The sequence below is a fragment of the Epargyreus clarus genome, unplaced genomic scaffold (genome assembly GCF_041222505.1).
Source record: "Epargyreus clarus isolate Ecla_fem2 unplaced genomic scaffold, WU_Ecla_fem_2.2 ptg000003l, whole genome shotgun sequence".
NCBI classification, from domain to species: Eukaryota; Metazoa; Arthropoda; class Insecta; order Lepidoptera; family Hesperiidae; genus Epargyreus; species Epargyreus clarus.
Window position 1 is genome coordinate 9,408,446 of NW_027332211.1, and position 24,252 is coordinate 9,432,697.

Genomic DNA, 24,252 nt, shown 5'->3' on the forward strand with positions numbered 1-24,252 from the left:
TTATTCTATAAACTATTGAATCAACAATTTTTCACAATTTCTACTATTCAATATGATTTGCTAGCTGTCGTACGCTGTCAACATGACAGTATGGATTTTTTTCTTTTTCATATTATTGAAATTATTTGTATAATGCCAATGATAAAAAAATATTGTCTATGACACTGCCTTTGGAGAAAAACAAGCGTACGTGTCTTCGGTAATTTTATTAATAATATTTTTTCTTTTTTAAGATTTAGATTATTTCTATGTATCATTACTATGTACCGGGGTAACGGCGTTAGTTTATTTGCTTTACGAAATGTTTGTCCCTATAGTTCCGGGACCAGAATAGGGCTACGGTATCCCCTGTAAGAGGTGACTAAAAGGGGTTTTCGAGATTACGGGCGGCAAGAGTGGGAGCTCGAACCACCCGGCTAGCGACCCCGGGAAGGACGGCGGTATGTGGTCGCATACCGTTGTATACACCAGAGGGGACAGTCCGCCGAGAGGACTCCGGTTGCGTTCCTTTGGGTATCCCGGAGTCTTCTATGCAGCGACGAGGACAGCCACAGGGGGGGTTTTTAGTGGTAAAAATAACCGCGTAACGCTCCCATGACACCGGATACCTTTTGAAGATTTCCCCCTCGAAAAGAGGGGAAAGTTGAATGGAGTCCCCAGTTTAAAAAGTTGATTTTATTTTAGGAAATTACATGTGTCATAAGGCTTATTCGCCGTTAAATAAGTATAACAGTGATGGTTTGGCACTTTTCACAGGTAGTTTAGTTCTGACCAAAGAGTATATTGTAATGTTCTGAAAACCTTGTGATTGCCCCAAGGGACCAGATGGCCGGGGACCCCCTTTGCCCGCTAGAGCAAATACCTATATATCACAGTTAAATGAGTCGACTATTCTTTTAACACGGAAAAATACACCTAATTTTTTTATTGTTTCATACGGGTCTGATTGTTACCGATAAAACTTCCTCAATTCCGGTTCATGAGCATTACATCAATAGCGTTACATTTGTGGCGTGGCAAATGAAAACCCTAGCCCATTATCAGTTTGTTCGGTGACAAATAATAAAAAATAATAATAAAACAAACTCTTATACTCAACGTATATTATATCTTTATTTATTGGAGGTTATCTTCTTTAAATTTATTAATAAAATCATTTATAATGGGTTTAATATTGTGATTTTATTCAAGGGTTTAAGAAAAACATCAAAATAATTGTTCCTTACATTTAATGAAAAATCTTACAAAATTCAGGTATACCTAATCTTGATTGAATACAAATAATACAATTTTTTCGTGGAGAAAATATTCATAAATGCATTACTTATATAAAATACCTCTATTTTAACTATAAACTTAAACATTTAAAAGTAATATATTTCAAACAACGAATAATAAAAATCACTTCTTAATATTAGAAGTATTATCAATAATTTTAACTATTACACAACTATGCTATGTAATGCACTTCCACAAGCATTTTTAATGGGAATGTTAAACAAAATACTTTTTATTTTGGTTTTTAAATTGAGATTGTATTTCTTGCGACTAAATCTGGGACTCAAAACTATAGATTCAACCACAGATTGCAAAACTTGTGACAGAACCCCTTCTTCTGCAGAATCGACTGTGCAAGTACCTCTAATATGACCACATAAATAGATGTCTAATGTTTGTTATAACAAATTCCACATATTAGTATTTTTTTCTAGTGTACGACTTACACCACAAGGCTTTCTATGTTTATTGGCGATTTATAAACTTATTCGCTAGCCAACTATACTTCTGGATGTTAATAGTTAGCCTGCACTGTCCTCCAAGCAGCTGGTGAACCTGGTTAACTATTTAAGCACCATTTGCTGGTAGAAAAATGATTGTTAGTATTATTACACATATAATGACAGTCTGATAACATTTATCACTTTGGTAGCCACAAGAATCGTAACTTACTTTATGCGGAAAACTCTATATCATATAAGATTTGTATAATGAACCCATACTATACAATGAATTCATAAAATTATTTTAGCGAACAAATAATCGTCATTTATAGAAAAATAATACCCTATTTTAGAATTCAAAAACAAATCAGCAAATTATGAAACTAAATTGAACCCATAAACATAATTACACCTAAGGATATTTTTCAAAGAACTCTCCAATTACAACGACACTGGTCAATTAATCTTATATCATAGGCCCTTTTTACTTATTTAGGAATGGTCTTAACAAAATATTTATAATATGGAACTAATAATAATAAATTATTGTTACAACAAAAATAACTCCACTGAAAGCATAACAGTGTCCTGAAATTACACTTATATTGCTTCTTTCTTATTTAAATGTATGTAAATCTCAGTGTAGCATATATTATTTTTACTTATTTAAAATACAATATTTTTGTATCTAACGTAGTACTATATAATAAAAATAACAAGATGCAAATAAGTATTCTTCAGAATTTATTAGAAAAATGTTTTGTTTTTTATTTGTTGGATGACTTCGTATTGTGCATTCAGTTGAAATTTATATTCAAATATTTGTTTCAAAATCCATCTAAATCTGAAGAACAATCACTTTCATATATGAAATACAGTTCGGTCAGTTAAAAACTGAGACTAAACATTCGGGAAATTCTATTTGTTTCAAAATAATCTCAATTCACTCATGTGGATAATACATGTTGATAATACGCGTTTAAAGGCCTGTGCCTTTGTGTTTTGCGTTGTCAGTATCTAACTAAACAATAAGAAAAACACTGCTAATTATTAAAACATATATAGATAATCCACTCGTGTTCATTTGCCAAAACTGCCGCTATTGGTAATTGTATGAATTTAATTTGCACGAAAATTTCGGTCTAATGGATTTCAATGCGGTTTTTATAACTTCACACGAGTTTTATCTATTGAAATGTATATCTATTCATAGCGTTCCAATTATCAGCCGATTAAAAATGACAGAACTGGCACAATGTACTAAAAAATACTAAATTAAAAAATAAAATATAATTATCTCACACGCGGCCATATTACATTTTACTTTTAAAGAATTTATACTGAACAAAGTTGTACATATTCGTACCGAAATAAATGTATGCTTTACACATGGAAGGCTCACGGCCAATTAATCGTATATTGTATTGGTCAAAATTTCGTTAGGTTTCTACAAAGAAAATAAAAAATAAATAATTTAACAGATGCACGCAAGTTTATTGTGAATATGATATGTCCTAAACAAAATTCAGGAATCTTTAAAAGATAATTATGATTTTAATATATTGGTTTGATTTTAAATCTACTTTGGATTTGAATTTCCCCAAACATAAATCATAATATGAAAATAATTGTTGTACAAACTTATTCATTTTGTAATAATAAAAATAATGAAAGTAAACTATGAACTGTTTTATCACAGTATAAGTATATAGATCCTTATACTGTGGTTTTATTATCCGACTAAACACTCCTAAAAGTAGATTAAAATAAAAATAAAAAATAATAAGACATTTTCACAAGTTTTCAGCTTACACTAAAACACACCTCAAAGTGCTAATTTGTTACAAATAAAATATATGTATACATGCACGTTAAAGATTTTGAAATAATAATTGTGTAACTTCGTTGTTTAGTGTTTTTTAATAGAGTTGTTACGAATTCGTATGACGTGCACTTAGCATGTGCTTCACTCATTCTTAGATTTCGTGGTACACAGGTACAAGTGTAGAATTAAGGCATCTATAATATAACTCGTCTTATATGTCATGTGACAGTATATTTTAATCTTAGCAAGATAATATTGTTGTGCGACTTGCGTCTGTAAGAGTGGTTAATTCCAATTTTACTACTACAAATAATTTTTCAGTATTTAAAAATACTGTTAGCTCTAAAAATAAAATAAACAATAAGGTTAAAATAAAAAAGGGCTAAAATTTAATATGTTGAGATACATGTACGAATCCAGCTCGCCTTTAAGTATTTTGCCGGAAAATTCAGAAAACTAATGAATGAATAAATGTAATTAAAAACCAGACAATGTATGAACTACACTATTATACAGATGTTGCGATGCCGATGATTGTATGGATCTCTTTCTGTAACTAGGTGAGGCATCTAGATTGTCTATTCTAGAATATACGCCACATTGCTTTAATAGTGTTTTGTCTAAAGTAAAAATAACACAATTACAACTGATATTTATTGTTCACAAAAGTTTCAAAAATATCAGTTGTCTTTCAATGGCATTTTAAGGCCTCATACGGAGTTTCGAATTATTTTTAGAGTTCATTAACTACAAAAATAGGTTATATACAACTTATTTCGAAATAGAGTATTAATTATTCAATTATTTTTCTATGAATAAAGCCAGCTAGGAGCGTCAGCTAGAGCCTTGGTCCTATACTCGAAATATCTGCATATCCATAAGCCGGCTTACTATTAGTGCATGTAATTTTGATAACTTCAATATTTAAAAGGTAAAAATTTTCCACCAACAATAAATGTCACCCTGTCAGTCATTGAAGTTACCAGTGTTACTTATCAACAGCTTCGACGTATTCATTTCCCGTTGGTCTTTGCCGAGTTAAGTACAACGTATTCACTTTACACTTAACCAACCGAGGTGGCATTATTTTGGAAATACAAAACCAAATATATTTTCACCCACCGTCAAGTATAGCTGGACGAACGTCCGCTCGTCGGCTGCAACAGCGAGAGCGACGAGCACGAACAACAACAGGTACATGTGGTCCCCGCGGTTCACTACTCAAAATTGGAGTTGAACATGTTGATGTTGAGGTCCTCGAATGTGGCGGCGCCGCCCTGGTCGAGGATCTGCAGCATGTCGGACAGCTCGTGCGGCGCGTGCGCGCCCTCGCCCGCCGCGCCCGCCACGCCCGCCGCGCCCGCCACGCCCACCGCGCCCACCGCGCCCACGGCACCGCCTTGCCACGACCACATGCCTATCAAGAAGCAGACAATAATTAAAACACAGTCAACGCGTTAGTCTTGTTTAAAAATAGTTATCAGAATCAAAGATGTTGCACCATCCCTTTCCAGGATTTATTTTGAGATTGACATTTGATAATTGGTGTAATTTACAGTCTACCATTTGGCAACGACAAAATCAAATTTACGGATGAGATAATTATAATAATTATACATAGTTTAAAAACTAAAAACCACGCTAAAATCGCACAAGGAAACTCGTTAATCCTGATTCCTGACGATCCTGATGAGGAGAATGGGATCAAATTATTGAAATCATGTATTGTCATCGGTTCTTGATAATTGTACAAAATCTTAAATTAATCGGACCGTTCAAAGTGGGTAAAAATCGAGTTCGAAGATTCCGTTACATAGATACTTACATACACACATACATACAACCCAAGCTAATAAAAGCGTAGTAAAAAGAAATATAATTCAACAAGTATCGATTTGATTTTATTCCCGTATTTTGAAACAAATGACGAGTCACAGAATTGCATAAAAAAATATCATACATGATACGTTACCATGAGCAGGGTGCGACGGATGCGAGGGGTGCGTGGGGTGTGTAGGGTGCGCGGGGTGCGCGTGGTGGTTGTGGTGGTAGTGCGCGGGCGGCAGGTAGGCGGGCGCGGGCGGCGAGCGCGCGGGGCTGCCGCCGCCCGCCGCCGCCTCGCCGCTGTACGCGTAGCCCTCGCCACCCGCGGCGCCGCCCGCCGCAGCACCGCCGCCGCTCTGCAATAACAGTTACATTTCAATTCAGTAATTTCATTTAATCATCTTATGTTTTCATCAGAAGGTTCAACATACGATCCAAACGTAATGTGTACAACCTCGATCTAAATTTTTTTTGATCAATTGTAACGCTTTCTACACTTACAGCCACACACTAGGATTCCCTGTGTCGTGGGTGCCATGGACACACACATAGACAAATACACACCATATAACACCCAGACCCTCTGCGCGTCAGACCGGTATGGTGATCGCTCCGCCACGCGGGTCGTCAAATAATGCTTTTATTCTATTTAACACTCCGTATAGGCATAGTTCGCGCTGAAGTTGTTGCGAGCATATGTAGTCAAACAATGTTACTATGGCGATCCGATTCATGTCTATATTCTGAGCGGACTAGCAGTTCTATGCGGACTATATATATCGGCCACATTAGTCACTTATCACCAGTCAAACTCGATATCCAGTATAATATATGCTCAAAGGCATTTAAATTCATTCAATATACAATGAAATTTCTACAGTTGCTGTTAACAATTTTAGATAATCAAAATTGATTATTCTATGTATTAAATATAGCATAAGTCTCACGGGGCGCAACGTGGTCCAGGTGGTGTGCGGCGGCGTGTTGGCGGGGCGGTGCGGCGAGTAGTCGGGCGCGTAGTGCGGCGCGTGAGCGTAGCCCGCGCCCGCCACCGCCTCGCCCGGAGACCGCGCGCTGCCGCCGTTGCCTGCGATCGACATAATATGTTCGTTTGTGAAAAAAATCCCAGATATAAAAAATTGCGGCGAAAGAATACACTTAAAGTAATTTTTTTATTCATACAAGTATTAATCAAGAGGGTTTTCGTATGACCCAAGTGAGAAACATAAAAACATCAGAAAATAATTTGTATTTAATATACATCATTAAGTCATTGTCAATATGAAACTTTGTCATGGCAAACTTTTTATACATGAATAGTAACAGTACTGACCTGGTGGTGCATGATGTTGCTGATGCAGGGCAGGAGCGGCAGTCTGATATACGTCACGTTGACGTAAATGATAATCGTAATTCTCTTCCGGTACCGGCTCCCCTGTTGTACTTCCTAGTGATCGACTGAAAAAAAAAAAATTAATTTCACACTTTCACATATTTTAACTATGTTAAATAAACATACAGGCAGATATAAAACTCACTTGGCCAATGTGTTTGTGCACACAATGTACTCAACGTCATCATTGTAAGGGTTCAAGAAGGCGAACGCAGAAGTCCTCAACCAAATCCATTCTCTGCTTTTAGTACGAAATCGGTACATAAGCGATATGATCTGACCTTTTAACTTCAATACTGGAAATAAAATGATAATTATTATACAACATTGTTATCAAATCTATATAACATGTAAGTGTCAATATTCCATATTATGCAAATAGCTTAAGCAACTTATATATCATTGGGTGTTAAAAAGAAACATATTATCTCGAATTACTAAAAAGTTATAATTGGTTAAAAAACAAGAATTTCGAGCTAAACTAAGCTTTGTAAAAGTATCGACAATTGGCACCAATATGAAGGTTGTAAATATATCCGGCAACCATTGGCCTCAATGAACAAAGACAGTAAAAGCTGCGCCATAAGGTTTAAATCGCCCATCGCCCTAAAAAGATTTATTGCGAAACCAAGCAATCACCTTGATCAAAATTATCCCTCATGTGCTGTTGATCCTCCGGGTGGTAGAACTCGTAACACAATTTGCCAAGCAAGTCCGCGGGCGCGTAGCCGACGACCTGCGTGGCGCGCTGATCCGCGAACGTGAAGCGCCCGTCCACCGAGTGCCGCGACACGAACTCCACGCCGCCGCTGCACAAGCTGTTCTCCGATGCGTTGGGCGTCGATGTTACCTGATGCGACGACAGTTTAAAATAATTTTGGTACATGATGATTCCTTATTAATTATGAAACAAATAAAAATATAGACAATTTGGTGTTAGCCGCCATTAGACATACTCAATAATCATTTAAAACCTTAACTTAACACATATTCTACAATATACTACAATAACTTGCCTGTAATCGTCCAATAGCCACAAGACAACAATGCGAAGCGTGTAGTTCGTCTTCGACAGGACGGTCCATCTGCATACCTGGAAACAAGTCTGATGTCCCAAAATACTTAAAACATAGCATTAAAATGTTAAATGATAAATAAGTATAAATTACGCTTTCTACACTCATAGCACCACCCTAGGTTTCCCTGTTGTCGGTGGTCGAGATCGAGAACGAAAATTTAAATTCATCATTTACATTTTCTATTCTATTGGCCTGGAAAACAAAACCGGAACACTGCGTGACAAACCGGTACGGTGATCGCTGTCATGTGGGTCGACAATACATGACTTTCATGACTAACTTTCAGTAATAATCATTCCAAAAACAGTAAAGTAAAACCAACACTCGTCCCTGTAATACAATTACCTGTAGGTGGCCAATTCTTAATGTACCCAGTGCAGTGCACGACGGCATAGTTGTGTCCGTCGTGCGAGGGGCCCAGCGAGTTGCGCGCGCGCAGGCGACCCAACTGAGCGCTCTCGGCCGTCCCGCCCACACGCATGCGGCATATGAAGCCCCGACGCGATCCCATCACTTGCCGCATCGACGCTGTGCACAATAATCAACAAAATTATTCATTATCACACATTTTATAACATAATTTAGTGTACATTTAAGAAGCATTATTGAAGGTGGTAGAATGCTTTGTGGTTCGACACCGGCGGCACCACCGCCGCAGCTTTTTCTTCCTCATAACAGCAATGTTAAACGCTGATGTGTTTTGGTTTGAAGGGTGTGGTAAGGGAAATATACTTTTCCGAGGCGTTCCAGCTTAGTCCTCAGGGGTAGCGGCGCATCTGTGGCCGACCACAGGTAGGAATATCTAATCCTATCTGGGTTTGATTATAGATGTCCATTGGCGGCAGTAGCCACTTACCATCAGGTGGACTGCATGCTCGTCTGCTATTCCTATATTATAAAAAAGGTCCTTACACTGATGCCCTTCCTTTTTAACAGTTCCAGTCTTCAGATCTAAAATGCGGCCTGTGTTTTGTGGTTCTTGAGTACTCAATTGCTCTCGAACTTTTTCGACGTCATCTGGATGTACTTGATCATATAAACAAGATGAATACCACTCTCCCTAAAAGCAAAATTAAGTGTTAGACGAATCACTGTTTGAGTAATAGAGCAAGTTTTTCATGTAAGTTCTGGTAAAATTATATAATGAATAACGATAATACACTAACCTGAGAGTAGTTAAGCACTGGTGCTATACTATCACTAACATATATGATACGTCCTGTATCACAACTCACAACAAATAAGAATCCATCCGCGGCTTCGAGAATTAAATGTTTCAATTCTTGGTCAGTTAAAAATGACGGCTTGTATGTACCATCTGTTGACGTATTTCCTGTACCTACAAAGTATCATTAATTATGTAAAACTAATTCTAGATTAAATTAATTTAGGTTTTTAGTTTATTAATATAAAATAATAACATTACCCCTCAAAGCTTTCATATGGGCTACGGCCATACGTAAGATTGTAAGTTTGTCGGGCTTTCGCGCGAGGGCGGAGCATGTTGGAACCATGTCAGATAGTTCCGTGATATACGCCGTCATCTTGTTTCTTCTACGACGTTCAATTTCACAGTGATTCTCGCGACTAAAAAAAAAAACATTTTCTTAATTAAATTCAAATTTATAAGTACTTACGTTATATATATTCTTAACCTAACCTTTAGCGGAAAACCTTTAAAAGATAACCGATGCCGTGGGAGCGACACGGGGTTATGTGGGATTCTTACCGCACTAAAACCCACCCGGTGGCCGTCCTAGGCGCTGCGTTAAAGGACTACGGGATCTCCAAAGGAACGCAACCGGAGTCCTCTTAGCGCGTCGCCCCGTCGGGCTCCGTTCGGGTGAGCAAGACGTTTGCCACAACGTCTGGCAGGTACAACGGTATGCGACCACATACGGCCATCATTCTCGAAGTCGCTGGTCGGGCAGTTCGAGTTCCCACTCTTGCCACGCAACCCCGGAAGCCCCCTTTTAGTCGCCTCTTACGACAGGCTAGAGATACCGTAGTCCTATTTTGTTCCCGGAACTACAGGGACGGATTCTTAACCTAACCTACTCAGCCTATTACTAAAGCCGCTTCTGCAGTGTGGCCATGCTGCTATTGGAGCCAATTGGCAAAGATCACTACTAATTTAGAAGATCCCCCTGTACAATTACTAAAGTGGATGAATTTTTAAAACATACTCGCTCACAGGTATAGGTACTCTCTTCGATGAAAGTGAATGGTCCTATTTTATTAACATATCTTAACAAGTATCTCATTTTATACAAAGTAATGGCTAACTAAAGTCAAGATTTTGCGTGATATGACACGTTTTCGATCATTACATAGCGCCTAATGAAAAGTTAGAAAACTTTACCTACAATAGTCATTCATGAAGGTCGTCGAATTGCATCCTTCATTATTTAAGTATGAAGGTATTGTTTTGTTTTAAACGTGAGACCTGCCTATTGTGTAATTAAACAATATGGTCATTACTGTAGTTAAAAAAGAAAAATTATAGGTAGTTGATTAAACTTCAAATGTAAAACTATTGCGCGTATTATAAGTTTCTTTTAATTATCATGTTACATTACACATTCTAACCGAACTGTTATGGATGATTCAAATTTGATAGATAATAATTGATGTAAAAAAATCATCCACTTTATCTTCACTTTTATTTTTATTAATATTTAACATATTAATACGAACAACAAATAACATACGGCCTAGTTTTTATGATCGTAACTTTATTGAATTAATAAAAAAAAAAGTTCTACTCAGGAAAATTGAAAAATGCTGATGAGGCCTAAGTGTGAGGCTGACAACAAAATTACCACAACTACAAAATCCGAAAACCAACACACGCATAGAAAAGTTTGTACAACTATATAAAAGAAATACAGTAGACGAAAAATCCAATAACGTCAACCTATCGCTATAGGTAAAAATCAACAGCACTTTTAAAACCTACTTCTTACTATTCAAATTTATTTTGTTTTAACTTACTCAGTATTACGCGAAAATATGTATCATGAATTAAAACTATTTCCATGCAGACCTACAGTCGAAAAATTGTCAAACGAATAAAATAAAGACAAAATACTTTAAGTTATTGAATTCTCGAATACTTCCTTATTTATTTTTATCAATTTCATAAATCTTCGTGTCGAAATGTTGATCGAAGACCCTTGCCAGCTGACTGACGTTAGCTGGCTATAATATAGTTTCTCAAAAAACAGCATAAAAACGAAAACTGTGATGTTAAAATATAAGAAGGCGCGACATATTACAAATTACGCTTAAGAAATATAAAACCATTGCATTAATTGTGGTGATTGGGTTACACTAGTTATTGTAAATATATTTTATACTTTTGTTATAATTTATTCACTTCAAAGTACTTGAGTTCAACTATGTTGCATGCTACATGCAACTATGCTGCTTTTCAACTCTTAAACATATCTGCATACTGCAGTTGAACTACTGAGACCAATAAGTTTAGCTGGTATACTAGTTCAATCATGAAATTAATTAGTTATTTGTTGGGTTACAGTTAATTTGTTGGGGAGTTGGGGAATGGATTTTGTTTTCTGTTTATAATTTAATTATGTTACCTTGCAAATCTCTCCTTATCTTGTATATTGTCCTCCTCCATCCTTGTGTATTTGCTGCCACTTGCGTCGTCTTCATCTGACCTGTTTGATACAAATAATATATGTATATTAGTAAGTAAAGATTCTGGTTAGTCATCAGAAATTTAAAAAGCTCAGCAAATGCCTGCTATATATATTTTATGTAAGGACATTTTCTAGAACAACTTGACGTGGTCTAGAATAGTTAAATTTTTTGTAATAATCATTACATAAAACATACATATTATCATGACAAATATAGAACAATGATGGGTTTATTATATATTTATTGACAATTGTTGACTATAAAACTCTCTAAGAATTTGTCTCTAATCAACGGCATGTTCTAAAACATAACATAATGAGATTTGCTGTAATAATAGTCATATTGAACTAATATTTTTTTATTATAAAAATAAATTTGGCATGACACAATGAAATTGCATGTGCTGCATTAGTCCTTAGCTAAATAAGAATGATACCTAAATAAGACAATAGCCAACCAGATAATAATATAATTATTTAAGTTGCTTATGGTTCGTTACTACTTTTGATTTTTATGATTGTGCAGAGTAAATCAGTAATAAGATTTTAAGCACATTTTATGTGGAATGTACAAAATATTTTGTTTCCCCGAATATGGTATAATATCAATTATCCAATATTATAAAGTTCCATATCATATTTGAAGTCATATTATGCCTATAACCCCTATAATAACAATATATAATCAAAATACATTTACAAATTTTAAACGGATATTGGAGTGAGAAATTAATACTTGTTTTCTTTCATTTCTTGAACTCTAATAAGTAATACTTGACTACTAATGGTTATTTGAAATAATCAAATTATGTGTTATTGAAATCTACTGCTTTGCTACTTTGTATAGAGATTTATTTATAATATTAATCATTTAAACATCTTTTAATAATGAAATGAGCTTTTATAGTAATGGGTATCCTAACTAATTTTTCCACATAAATTTGTTGACATCAACATAACTTACCCAACACTACCAGCACGACGCTTCTGTATGTCTTTTGTAGGGTCAGCCCCTGCAAAAACACTAACTGTAATAAGAGCAAATGAGTTAATAGTACTGGTCAATAGTAATTGAAAAATGTTTTTTCAATGAGGTTTTTTTTACAATGCAATGTGCTGATTGTGTCAAACATGGGATATTGTTAGAATTAGTTTAAGGTACTCTGATTAACTCACTCACCTTGACTGCTACTAGAAATAAATATCGACAAAACTAGGTAGCTATTACAGCAAATTACTTATGTTTAAATATTATTTCCAAAATGACATCTAATGCTAGAATTTTAAAGAGAACCAGTAGAATAAAATGTTTTAACAACTATAATTTGTTGATGTTATCCGCGCTACGGAAAGAGCATTCCTTGTGGGTCAGTTTTACTTACTCGAGAGTAAAGTAACAACGCGTCACGCGGAGCGACGTCAATAGAAAAATAGGTCGCTATAAAACAGTATATTCCAACAAACTACTATGAAATCCCATTACTACATCCATGATATTATTATATTAATTTATATAAAATGATGAACAAAATCTTTCTAAAGATGATTCCAAGAAACTATTCTGCAACAAGTAAAATAACACCAACCGGGGATAGTGGGAGCCACGGCAGACATCGGTCAATAAACTCATTAGTCCACAATATTTTAACGCTCGTTAGTAAAAAATCTTTATTGTTTATAACACAACTTTAATTTTATACAACACAAAAGACACACGTATGTTTATCGTGGATTGTTCAACACAACACAAGCGCCATTTTTCATTTGAGTACGAGACCTGACATCATCAAAATTGCCAACAACGAAGTCAACTAACCATATTTTGAGTAATATGTAAATTCATTCGCAATCGGAAAGAAAATCCTACTTTATAAGTTTATAATTTGTTTTATTTAAAAATTTACTAATAAATCATATTCAATGGAACTTCCTAAAATTATACTGTGTGCGTACTTTTGTAGTTATAAAGAATCCGCATACATTTGATTGAATAGTTTAGTTCGCAGACACTTTTGTCTATTAAAGTCATTTGTAACTGCGTCTAATAAAATTTATGAAATCAAAGAGCTACTGATTCATGGTGTTTTGCGTAGGTCTTCTATGTTCGGCGAGTTACTCGGCCGATTGTTTGCGAGTTCAGAATAATCTGGCATGACAAACTTATTTGTGCATGTGGCGATGATCGGAAACCGCTAGAGATGACCAAAGAGTATAGTAGTCCATGAGATGACGATCTAAGATCTTCGATCGAGATTAATCGAAGAATTGGTTTTTGGGGCCAAAAAAATCGATTATAATAAATTTTTATTTAGCGTTTTTTTGTGTACCAAAGTTAACCTAAAATTCAACCGCATTGCTTGTTCGTATGCATTTTTGCGTTTTTACCTATTTCTATTCCGCTTGCGTTTAATCGTAGTGCGTGCTAAGCCTAAAACCTAGATCACATTGCTTAGTCAGACGTTTGTGAAACAAAGTCCGACAAACTTTTCTGTGTGTGCTGCAGAGTCAAAGAGTAAAATAATATACGAGGCAGAGCACAGACCACCTATACTACCAAGACCTAACGGAAGTAAGCGTTACGGAGCGGCAGAGGCGCGAACAAAGAATATAGTAACCTATATATGGGCGCGACTGACGAGTATAATATTGCTAATTGTTGCTAGGTTGTTAAAAATACCTAAAAATGGAAAAAGAAGACAAGTTAATGTTTATGAACACGTATGACATATTATTACAAATCTCTAATCATGTTAGAAATAATGTTAAAATAATCTTAAAATATATTAAGAAGCAGACTCATAAGCTCAAAAAGCTTGCGGACTATAAACAACAACAATGATTTGATAATGTCATTATAACTAGCATTAGTTATGATGCCGGATTTAGATACTCGCGTATATGCACAAGATGCAACGCGAAATACAATGATCCGCACTGCCAAGTGCCATGTTGCCAAGAATGAACGAGTGAAGAGTGAGTGAGACGAGGCTATATACCTACTCGTCCTCGCATCTATTCGTCGAAGCTCGGCGAGTATCTATAAAGGGCATAAAACGCAACTATTTTAAATAAATTCATATACGCGTCTAAACAACCATATCAAAATCAAGTATTTATATATCAATATGAGTATAATTATTATGAAGTATGTATCTTTCATGATTGTTTTGAATTTAATATAAAATATTTTTAAAATTCTTATTGCAATATATTGAAGACATTAAAAAGTTGTGACTGGCTGATTATTTTTTTCTATTATATTTGATGTTTTCATTTGATAAATAATCAGGGATTTACATAAGTATTCAAAATTATGATTTAAAATTGAAAGAGCAACTGAAATTATGGATGGTGAGCCAGAAACTTTGTCCGATACAGCAACTAATTGTAATTTGGCGTCTGCATCTGAAACTCTATCGGATAATAATCAGGTCAAATTAGATTCACTCGAAAAAAAGGCTATTCACTTGAGGTATGTATATAAATAGCCTCTTAGAAACGTGACAGCGTATAGGTAGGTACCGATTGATTAATTAGTAGAAAATTAAGTATTCAATGGAAAGAAAAAACATAAAGCCTGAGTGTTGAGCTCATTATATTTATAATGTACATAGAGGGAGAAAGTCGCCACGAGAAACGTTATTCCTAATAGGGGTCTCTCGTCCACACACATAGGCACTTATTTTTTTTTTGTTTAAAATTGCCGTGTTCATACCGCCGTGTCGGATCAATTTTTACGGGACTTACTAAGATGTGTCATAAATTACTCCATATACTCCAAAATTACTTAGCGATCGTATTTCTTATAAAATGTAATATACGTATAAAATTTTTAATATTCCACAGGCTCGTTCTTGAAAGGGATTTCAAAGCTGCTGATATTAAATGGAGTCTTTTTGTAGCAGCTGCCTTTAGTTTTCGATACGAAAGTTGTCTACGACCATTTCCACCTGCTTTCATCAAGAATGGCATAAAAGATATGGATGAACTGGTATTGAAATATTAACTAGCTCTCACAATTATCTATTTTATCGCTTTATATTGCTCTTATTTTCAATTCCTAATGTGTATGAAACATTAAATACTCGATGTCTTTGGTACAACGTAATATAATAAGCTTCCGATTTCTCCAGTTGTGGGGACCAGAACCCTGTCCAGCAATGGGACATTCCTAGCAAAGGAAGAATTTTGTATGAAATCTCTCGATTTTTTTACAGCTTAGCATAATCACGGACGTGCCAGCTTTAGACTTGGTGTTGCAACAGTTAGACAACCTTGATAATTTGGCTAACATAAGCGAAATAATTGACTTGCTTTTTTATGTACTTGTTCGGTTAAAAGAACCTAGCTTAAAGACTGTGCCTGAAGAGTCGGTAAGATGTATAGCTTATTGTATTTATTTATTCAGTAGGTAGTAGTTTTAGTAGGTAACTTTTTATATAATATAGGAGTAGCAGACAAGCAAGCAGTCTACCTGATGGTAAGTGGCTACTGCCGCCCATGGACATCTGTAATCAACCTCAGATTGGATTAAATATTCCTACCTGAAGTCGTCCACAGATGCGCCGCTACTCCTGAGGATTGAGCTGGAACGCCTCGGAAAATTATATCCTCCTTATTCAAACCAGAGCTATGATCTGGTTTAACACTGTTGTTATGTAATAGAAATAGTTGTGGTGGTGTTGCCGTCGTAGCGAACCACCTTCGAAAAAATAAAGTATCTATTTAAAAATGAAATATTTCGATGGCAACATACATACAAATAAATAAATATCATAATAATATCACCAATTATTTAAATTGTATTGCAGCATGATGCGGTTCTTTTTAATGCACACTCTTTGGTAACAACAACAAAACCGCAGTACATTTTCCAAGTAGCTAGTACATGCAAGTCGAGCGCAGAGATGAAGTGGAAGGAACTATCAAAAAGCCAAAACGTGTTTTACGCTTATCATGGAAATCGATTAGAAAATTTTTATACCATACTAAATTTTGGATTACAGCAACATTTGAATAAGGTTTCTATTATTTTCTCTATTTTTACACAGTTTAAGCTCTAAAAGTAAAAAAGCAGAAATAAATAGTTTCCAGGGGGGGTCGCGACTAATACTTTGAAAAACGCTGGTTTAACTAATTACATAAAATCATGGGCGAGATCGTAAGCGAAATAGCCAATAAAATTATCTCTTTTTTTTTGCAAACAATTGGCAAACATTATACAGAAAGCTGCGTAGAACAATAATGCTGTGCACACCTTTAGCGTATGAATATAAACAATAAGCTTTATGTAGTATCTTGTTGTAATGCTGTTTATGTATTTACTTAGTTTGTCTTAGTAAATAAACAAAATAATATGCCAGTTTAACATTAGTTAAGTTTGGTTTGCATTCCAGACCACTTTGCTAGGGAACGGTGTTTACCTGTCACCGGACTTGAGCTTAAGTTTGCCGTACAGCCACGGGGGGTTCGGATGGGGCGCGAGTTGCATCGGTGGTCACTTGTCATGCATCGCCATGTGCGAAGTTATTGATGCTCCTGAAGGAATTAACTATCAAAAACCCGTTACTAGCGGAGGTAATAATTATCAAGATTATCTATCGGTTATTGAATTATTCAAATATTATACAAGTACGCATTACCTGTATATAAAACTAAATTATTTCAATAAATTTTGGAGCCACCCATTATCCACCTGAAGCATGGATTTGAACATTTAACTTTACTAAATGTTAATCTAATTCAAGATTTTTTAGGTGATGGTGTACAAGATGATGGAAAAAGTAAGAAAGCTATCGAACCGAAAAGTGACGCTCAAATGACACATTACATTGTTACTAACTGTGATTTGGTGAGGGTCCGATATTTGCTCGTGTATGCTAAACAACCTGTATCAATGAGATTTATTACAGCTAACTCAAATAGAAACGGTAAATCTAAAAAATATATCTTTTGTAGTTATAGTATATTTCATTTTACCTGTAGGTATAGTTAGTGATTACAATAATAAAGGATATAATGAGGACATATAGTAAAATAAGTGAAGTTTTCAATTTTAACGTTGTTGTATACACAGTGGAATAAAAAGTCTTTGTTTATTTTACTGCATGTAAATAAATTTGTAAATATAATTTTATAACATACGAAATCTACTGTATTATTTTAAAGACGAAATGAAATCAAAATACCTGATCGGTTGTAACGGTTTTATTTTTAACACCAAAACCTCTTTCAGCTGGTGGACTTTGGCAATGGCTCTCCAGACATAAGTTATTCTCCATACTCCTTGGCTACGGCCTTATGTTAGCGACAATCGGACTAGCAAATAACCAACCGATTCATTATTATTACAAAACTCTAATAAAGAAATTGGAAGTTGCCTTCAATGTGAAAGTGTAGTCGTGTTGTAGTTTTTTACCGTTTATTTTCAAATATGTTCTGTTTTACAAAATTAGTAATGTTTATCTCATAAATATTGTACTTATAACAAAAGACATTTTCTATTATTTTCTATCCTTTATTTCAAAAACTTAAGAAGATTTCCAAGTACCTACTTTATCAACTAAATGAAATAACCATTTCGTAGTTCTATGAAGAACAATCAGCAAATCTATTGGATGATATTCAAGCTTCCTAGCTTACACTATGAAATAGTCAAACAAAATATTTGACATCGACACAATTTGAATAATTAATGCCTACAACGATGTGTTCATTAGGATGACTATGGATTTAGAACAATGATATGAACCGTTGCGTTATGCCCGTTACGGGCTGGAGCGTAATCATTGTTCAATCTAATTTTTATTGTGTCAAATGTCCAAGCCGTGACCAGACAAAGGCCACACATCAGTTTCCAGCAGTCGCATCACACAACAGACTGGTTACATGCGCATTACACGTTCCCTGTCAATTCGATTGAGCTCGCGAAACAACAAAAAAGTAATTTTAACGTTTAAGATCATAATTAATAGATATCATACGTGGACAATGGTTTTCTGGAATATTGTATGGCTCTTCGTACTATCCTATGTTTTGGCACAAGACCCTATAGTTAATTTACCACAAGGACGTATTGTTGGGGTGAGCAATTTTAATGTTTTACTGTAAAAATACCAACTTTTATCTTCTTTCCGAGTGAAAGCTACACTATAATATCCGTTTCGAAATACTCCAACTCCTTGAACCTATGAAATAGACTTACTTAAAAAGACAAAACTCTTTGAATTATACTTATATAGAGAGAACACCTCTATAACTTAGGCATAAGTATAATGAAAAAAATGTCTAAAAGCTTAATATTATTAAGTAGCAATTTAAATTATAGGGACAGTATTTATATTTTTATTAAAATTTCAGATTAAAGTATACATGGAAAATTCGGTAACTCCTATTGAAATATTTTTTGGAATTCCTTATGCTATGGCGCCAACTGGAAGGTATAGATTTTCCGTAAGTCTATTCCACTCTATCCACTTTAAATATTTTTCATTTTGTTCTTCCGTATTATGTACCTACAGAGTGTGATTTAGGGTTGTGAAATAGGTAATACGAATAGCTTAAGTCTATATTAACATCAAAGTATTTCTGTACCAGATGCTAACATATTTTTTTTTCTTACTGAATAGTAACTTCCTACAAAAAACTAAATTATAAAAGTACTTATCTCTATATCATTTGCTTTTGTTCAGTAAATAAGCATGGATAAATTCAAAACTTCGTGAGTATTCCAAGTTCTGAGTTATAAAATATTAGGCACTACCTAAGCTATATCGACTTAATTTAATCAAATGACACTACATTTTAGACGCCAGAGAGGCATACAGGTTGGAGACGCACATTTTTTGCACACCGAATGCCTCCAAGGTGCCCCCAACCTGGATACAATAGCTCCGAGTACAGTGAGGATTGCCTTTTTCTTAATATATGGACAACAAGGGTGAGTTAAAGAAAAAAATATAATAAAGCTGTGTTTGATTAAGAAAAGTAAGCTAAAAAAGTATTTTTCAGGTAGCGAGCGGACGGGAAGTTACAACCAGTACTTGTATTATTATATAGCGAATCATGGTCAAACAGCGGTATCAGTCTACCATGTCAGGAGTTAGCCTCAGAAGGTGTCGTAGTGGTAACAGTTTCCTACCGCCTTCATTTACTCTCCTTTTTTACACTAAAGTCTACCGCAGCACGTGGAAACTTAGCTCTTTTTGATCAATATTTAGCACTGGTCTGGATAAGGGAAAATATTGCTGCATTCGGAGGAGACCCTTCTTCGGTTACTCTAGCCGGTCATTCGGTTGGAGCAAATAGCGTACTTCATCATATATTATCAGCGCGTCCAGTCGGTAATATACCTACTTACATACATATTTTATATTAGCATACCACATAATGTTTATAAAATTATATTGATTATTTTTTTCTTTATTTCCATGTTTTTCATATAGGTCTGTTTCATAGAGCTATAGTGATGTCTCCACGGGATGCTTGGAAAATTTTAGATAAACATATAAGTTTAAACACATCTGAAGTGGAGAAAATAAGTCGGGAAATTGCAAGTTTTCTAGGCTGTTCTAGTAAATCAGATCGTGAGATACTGCAGTGCATGCGAGCTCGACCAGTTTCAGATATTGTTAATTTTAAATTGGTAATGTAATATTTTTAATCTACACTTTGCAGTAACTAATGTGGGTTTTGTTCTCATCAAGTGGTTAGTAAAAATACACTATACAGCATAAGTTTTTAGGACGAAATGCAGTTTGATTACATACGACCATTCCCAGATGATTTTTTACCAGAGTCAGAGCAATATTTAACATCATCGCCATCAAATATTTTGGGATCGACGTCATTTCCAAACATGCAACTAGACCTTCTTATAGGCAGCACGGATCTCGAAACTATAAATTACATGGGTAAGCATAATAAAGATAATTAAATCAATTTTTTTTTAATTCAAAATAGGTTCTTTAACAGAGCACTTTTTGAAAGTCAATACAACTACCACTACCTACTTCACAAGGTGTTTCGTTATGGACAAGAAGAAGATACTTTTATTACTATTAATTAAACAAATTCAATAAACAACTATAAATGTTTTGCAGATGACAACAAATACAATAAATTAATGAAACAGAGTCCAAAGACAGTATATGAATATGCTACGGCTAAAATAATTCCGGAACTTTTAAGAACATTATCGCTTGATCATTCTGAAACTCTAACGATGGTAAGATTATTAAGTTATAAAAAATATTTATTTACGATTATGCTATTAAACTATTATTTTGAAAAGGTAATTAATGAATTTATAACCTAATTATTTTTTAGTTAACGAAAGCTGTTGAATGGGAATATTGGAATTCGGACCTAATCACGAATAGTAACAAAGAATCGAACAAAGCTGTAGAATCGGTCGCCCGAATGGAATCTGCAGGAAAATGGAGCGCAGGAGAAGCTGTTTTAGCTGCAAAAATGGCACGTCGAATATCTCGTCTATATGTTTATCGTTATTCAGAACCAAGTGTAGTTGATTTAAGAGGAGGAATATATAATTTCACAGGTAAGTACCTACCCAATACCCATGATATTTACTCCATGAATAAATGTCGTTGGACACACTGGATTGTAGCATTAATAGGTATCTCTGCTAAATCCATATTCGTCATCTAAATTTTTGTGTACGTACATAATTTTAGCAGCATGGTGCAAGTTATCCAGATGTATTTACTTTTGATATGCTTTTCGCATTGCGAACAGACTATGCATTGAACCGAGTTAATATGATATTTAAAATTGTAGGTGCTGTGCATGGATCGGATTTAATTGCACTACTTGGTGACGCATTAATGTTACAAGTAGCAAGAAGACCAGCATCCAAAGGCGAAAAGAGAATATCTTCCATATTCCGGAAATACTTCGTGAATTTTATTAAATTTGGGTTGTATTTTTTAACTCATTTTGTAAAATTCATATTCTTCTGTTTGCTTTAGTCATAATATTATGTATCGACATATGTATAATCAATGAAATACATTTTTGTAGGTCACCTGGAAATCAAGATGAATGGCCGCGATATGTTTTACAAGATCCAAACGTACACGAAATCTTTATAAGCGAAGGAACTAAATGTAATGTACGAAGTACGAGCAGGGACTTGGTTTTTTGGTTGGAGTATCTACCACAGCTCGCCAATCTCATGTATACAAATGGTCAATCTGAACATTTTAAAACTGATGAAGGTTGGTATTTACGATACCATTTAAATCAATAGATAGTTCGAATAAGATCTCCAGTAATATAAATGGTTACTCTTGATAACAATAAAATTACCTACTCTTTATGATTACAAATAGGTACCTACGAAGAAAATATGCAAAACATTTCTTCTCTTCTTGTCACAGGTGAAAGTCGGTTGCGTGGCGGTGTGTTCGCGATGTGTGGAGTCTCCGTTACTTTGCTGTTGTTGTTGTGTGTCAGTATCATTTTATTGCACAGAGGAAGAACATACCGTGCTTCTATTAGCGAGGATGGCACACATTTGTAGAAATAAATATACAATGATTTTATAAGCACACTTAAAAATTGAATATTACAAAATACAAATTATTTTTGTTACTTTTATTTGATCTCCAATTTAATTTCGTTCGTTTGAGCCGTTAACTTATGCTTCTAATTGATTCCTTCCACGATTGAGTACTTTACTCTCTCTCTCTCTCTCTAGCTCTATATTTTTCTGCAAGCGTGAATCAAAATATTTTAATTAAAAAAATCAACCTCTACCAACTAACACTTATTTTGGATACTTACACGTAGTCTAGGTTAGAAGTCCAGTACCAATGGGTTCAATGATTATTGGATTTTCCCCTATACATCACCAGCTTTATTAACGATGGAGAATAGTACAAGAATCTAAAATATGATCAATATGATAGCTTGTTAGTAAATTAATTATGCAATAATTTATTTTCATTACGTGTCACTTACCGATATATAGGTTCAACTTGAACTTGAGGCATTTTGAGTAAGTTGAATGTGAATTTCTGCAACCAGCCTTCCCTTTTTCCTATATAGGTTACGCTATCATTCGCCCTTTCCCTTTATGCATTGTGTATGTATGATGAGTATTATGAAGATATTTACACTGTTTTCGCCAAGATCAATAAACAAACATTTTACATAATAATACAGTCTAATATTATATTGATTTGTATAATACTTTATATTCTATTAAAAATAGAAACCTAAAAGGAAGAATCCGAGGCATCGAAGCGAAATAAAAAAATATATTTTGTCTTACCACTTGACGTTGACATTGACATTTGACAATTTAAAAGTGGCTTTATTTGCACTGCACGGGGTATAAGTTATATGAAGCATAGTTTTACTTGTTTTTAACTTTAATGTTAAGGTATTCGATACATATTTATGAAATTCAGTCACGCCTTATTTAATATTATCAGACTATAATTACAATTGGGTTTGATATAACAACAATTGAATTCAATTCGACAAAATGGCTTTAGCTCTCCAAAGACGAGCAAATGTGAGTACCATCGTTTAATATTTATAGTAATTACTCAATACTATTGAACAAATAAAACTAAAAAATAATTGAACCCGTAAATCGAATGATGTGTAAGAAATATAGCTAATTACTTTAAAATAGGATCATTTGTAATTCTACCTCATTATTTACAAACAATATTATTTCACAGGTCCGTCTGCCACCAGAAGTAAATAGAATATTGTACATTAGAAATTTACCATACAAAATTTCAGCAGAAGAAATGTATGATATCTTTGGAAAGTATGGAGCCATTCGTCAAATTAGAGTGTGAGTTTCAATCATTGCAAATAATTTAAAGACCATAAAATTATAATTGAGCAATTATGCAAAAATTAATACAAAAAAGTTTATACATAACACAACATACTGAATTCTTATCAGTTATGCCCAAGAATATTGTGATAATGTGCTGTAAAGTAGTCAAGTTCCTTGTGAAGTTAATAGATTATATTGATAAAGGTTATATTAACTTTGCTGACACCAATATGATAATTCTTTTATTTAACCAATATTATTTTCAGAGGGAACACTCCTGAAACACGAGGAACAGCATTTGTTGTATATGAAGATATATTTGATGCAAAAAATGCATGCGACCATTTATCTGGTTTCAATGTTTGTAACCGATATTTGGTTGTTCTATATTATAGATCAAATAAAGCATTCAAGGGTATGGATATCGAGAAGAAACAAGAAGAATTAGACACATTGAAAAAGAAATATGGCATATCTTCAGAGGATCTGAGAAAATAATGTTAGCTATATAATAAACTACTTTTTAAGTCATTCACTGTTTATTTTCTATATAAGTATTTCCCAATAAGCATAATAGATCTCATAAAAGAAACCTGCTTTATAATTATAACATTAATAAAGGAAGTCAAACCCATCTGTGGTACTTGAGGTCACACTGACATAAGACCCTGTACCATCCAAAACCAGTAATTTATTATATTCTATATGGAGCTGATGTTGATGGGTGGCAGAGACCACATACTATAAAATTAACTGTGCGTTTGTAATACTTCAATCCATACATCAGAATATATCTATGCTTTAATCTTATAAAAAAAGTATGGATCTTATATGTGAAATTGTGAACCTTCACTTGATTTACAAAGTTATTTTGAAATCTGATTTATTTCATTTAATTTTTCCCTTTTTTTATACAACAAAACT

At 34.3% G+C, this 24,252-nt stretch overlaps 3 protein-coding genes across 6 annotated transcripts; 2 read left to right on the top strand and 1 right to left on the bottom strand.

The window, feature by feature from the left end:
* Window positions 1-1,342: 1,342 nt before the first annotated feature.
* tgo (Aryl hydrocarbon receptor nuclear translocator homolog tgo) lies at window positions 1,343-13,287 on the bottom strand. 4 transcript variants are annotated; one of them, XM_073087654.1, is made up of 14 exons: window positions 13,094-13,287; window positions 12,472-12,520; window positions 11,445-11,525; window positions 9,269-9,429; window positions 9,009-9,181; window positions 8,755-8,902; window positions 8,188-8,370; window positions 7,780-7,856; window positions 7,403-7,613; window positions 6,909-7,059; window positions 6,704-6,828; window positions 6,318-6,457; window positions 5,519-5,726; window positions 1,343-4,963 (listed from the first exon to the last, which is right to left on the bottom strand). In XM_073087654.1, the coding sequence occupies exons 1-14, from the start codon at window positions 13,119-13,121 to the stop codon at window positions 4,764-4,766; spliced, it is 1,935 nt and encodes a 644-aa protein (XP_072943755.1). In that variant the 5' UTR covers window positions 13,122-13,287; the 3' UTR covers window positions 1,343-4,763. The 4 variants fall into 4 exon arrangements, with proteins under 4 accessions (XP_072943755.1, XP_072943746.1, XP_072943739.1 ...); XM_073087645.1 differs by having other exon boundaries at window positions 7,780-7,868; XM_073087638.1 differs by having other exon boundaries at window positions 12,472-12,535.
* A 1,465-nt stretch (window positions 13,288-14,752) lies between these two features.
* Window positions 14,753-22,112, top strand: Parp16 (Poly(ADP-ribose) polymerase 16). Its single transcript, XM_073087716.1, has 16 exons — window positions 14,753-14,979; window positions 15,354-15,498; window positions 15,725-15,880; window positions 16,319-16,528; window positions 16,904-17,084; window positions 17,264-17,437; window positions 17,743-17,894; window positions 19,315-19,446; window positions 19,522-19,849; window positions 19,952-20,151; window positions 20,251-20,419; window positions 20,609-20,733; window positions 20,835-21,066; window positions 21,306-21,444; window positions 21,549-21,745; window positions 21,908-22,112. Exons 1-16 carry the CDS (start codon window positions 14,852-14,854, stop codon window positions 22,048-22,050), a joined length of 2,811 nt encoding a protein of 936 aa, XP_072943817.1. The 5' UTR covers window positions 14,753-14,851; the 3' UTR covers window positions 22,051-22,112.
* A 725-nt stretch (window positions 22,113-22,837) lies between these two features.
* Window positions 22,838-23,859, top strand: Sf3b6 (splicing factor 3b subunit 6). Its single transcript, XM_073087704.1, has 3 exons — window positions 22,838-23,049; window positions 23,222-23,340; window positions 23,595-23,859. Exons 1-3 carry the CDS (start codon window positions 23,020-23,022, stop codon window positions 23,824-23,826), a joined length of 381 nt encoding a protein of 126 aa, XP_072943805.1. The 5' UTR covers window positions 22,838-23,019; the 3' UTR covers window positions 23,827-23,859.
* The last annotated feature ends 393 nt before the right edge of the window (window positions 23,860-24,252 follow it).

Excerpts from the sequence above, each read along its gene's own strand:
- tgo (XM_073087629.1), bottom strand. The coding sequence starts at position 13,121 with ATGTCTGCCGTGGCTCCCACTATCCCCG. Across the intron at positions 8,371-8,754 it reads TAAAAAGGAAGGGCATCAGT|CGTCGATGCGGCAAGTGATG; the intron begins GTAAGGACCTTT and ends TATTGTGCACAG. Across the intron at positions 7,060-7,402 it reads GAGGGATAATTTTGATCAAG|TATTGAAGTTAAAAGGTCAG; the intron begins GTGATTGCTTGG and ends TTTTATTTCCAG.
- Sf3b6 (XM_073087704.1), top strand. The coding sequence starts at position 23,020 with ATGGCTTTAGCTCTCCAAAGACGAGCAAAT. Across the intron at positions 23,050-23,221 it reads CTCTCCAAAGACGAGCAAAT|GTCCGTCTGCCACCAGAAGT; the intron begins GTGAGTACCATC and ends ATTATTTCACAG. Across the intron at positions 23,341-23,594 it reads GCCATTCGTCAAATTAGAGT|AGGGAACACTCCTGAAACAC; the intron begins GTGAGTTTCAAT and ends TATTATTTTCAG.
- Parp16 (XM_073087716.1), top strand. The coding sequence starts at position 14,852 with ATGGATGGTGAGCCAGAAACTTTGTCCGATACAGCAACTAATTGTAAT. Across the intron at positions 17,085-17,263 it reads AAAACCCGTTACTAGCGGAG|GTGATGGTGTACAAGATGAT; the intron begins GTAATAATTATC and ends AAGATTTTTTAG. Across the intron at positions 17,895-19,314 it reads AATTGGAAGTTGCCTTCAAT|ACGCCAGAGAGGCATACAGG; the intron begins GTGAAAGTGTAG and ends ACTACATTTTAG.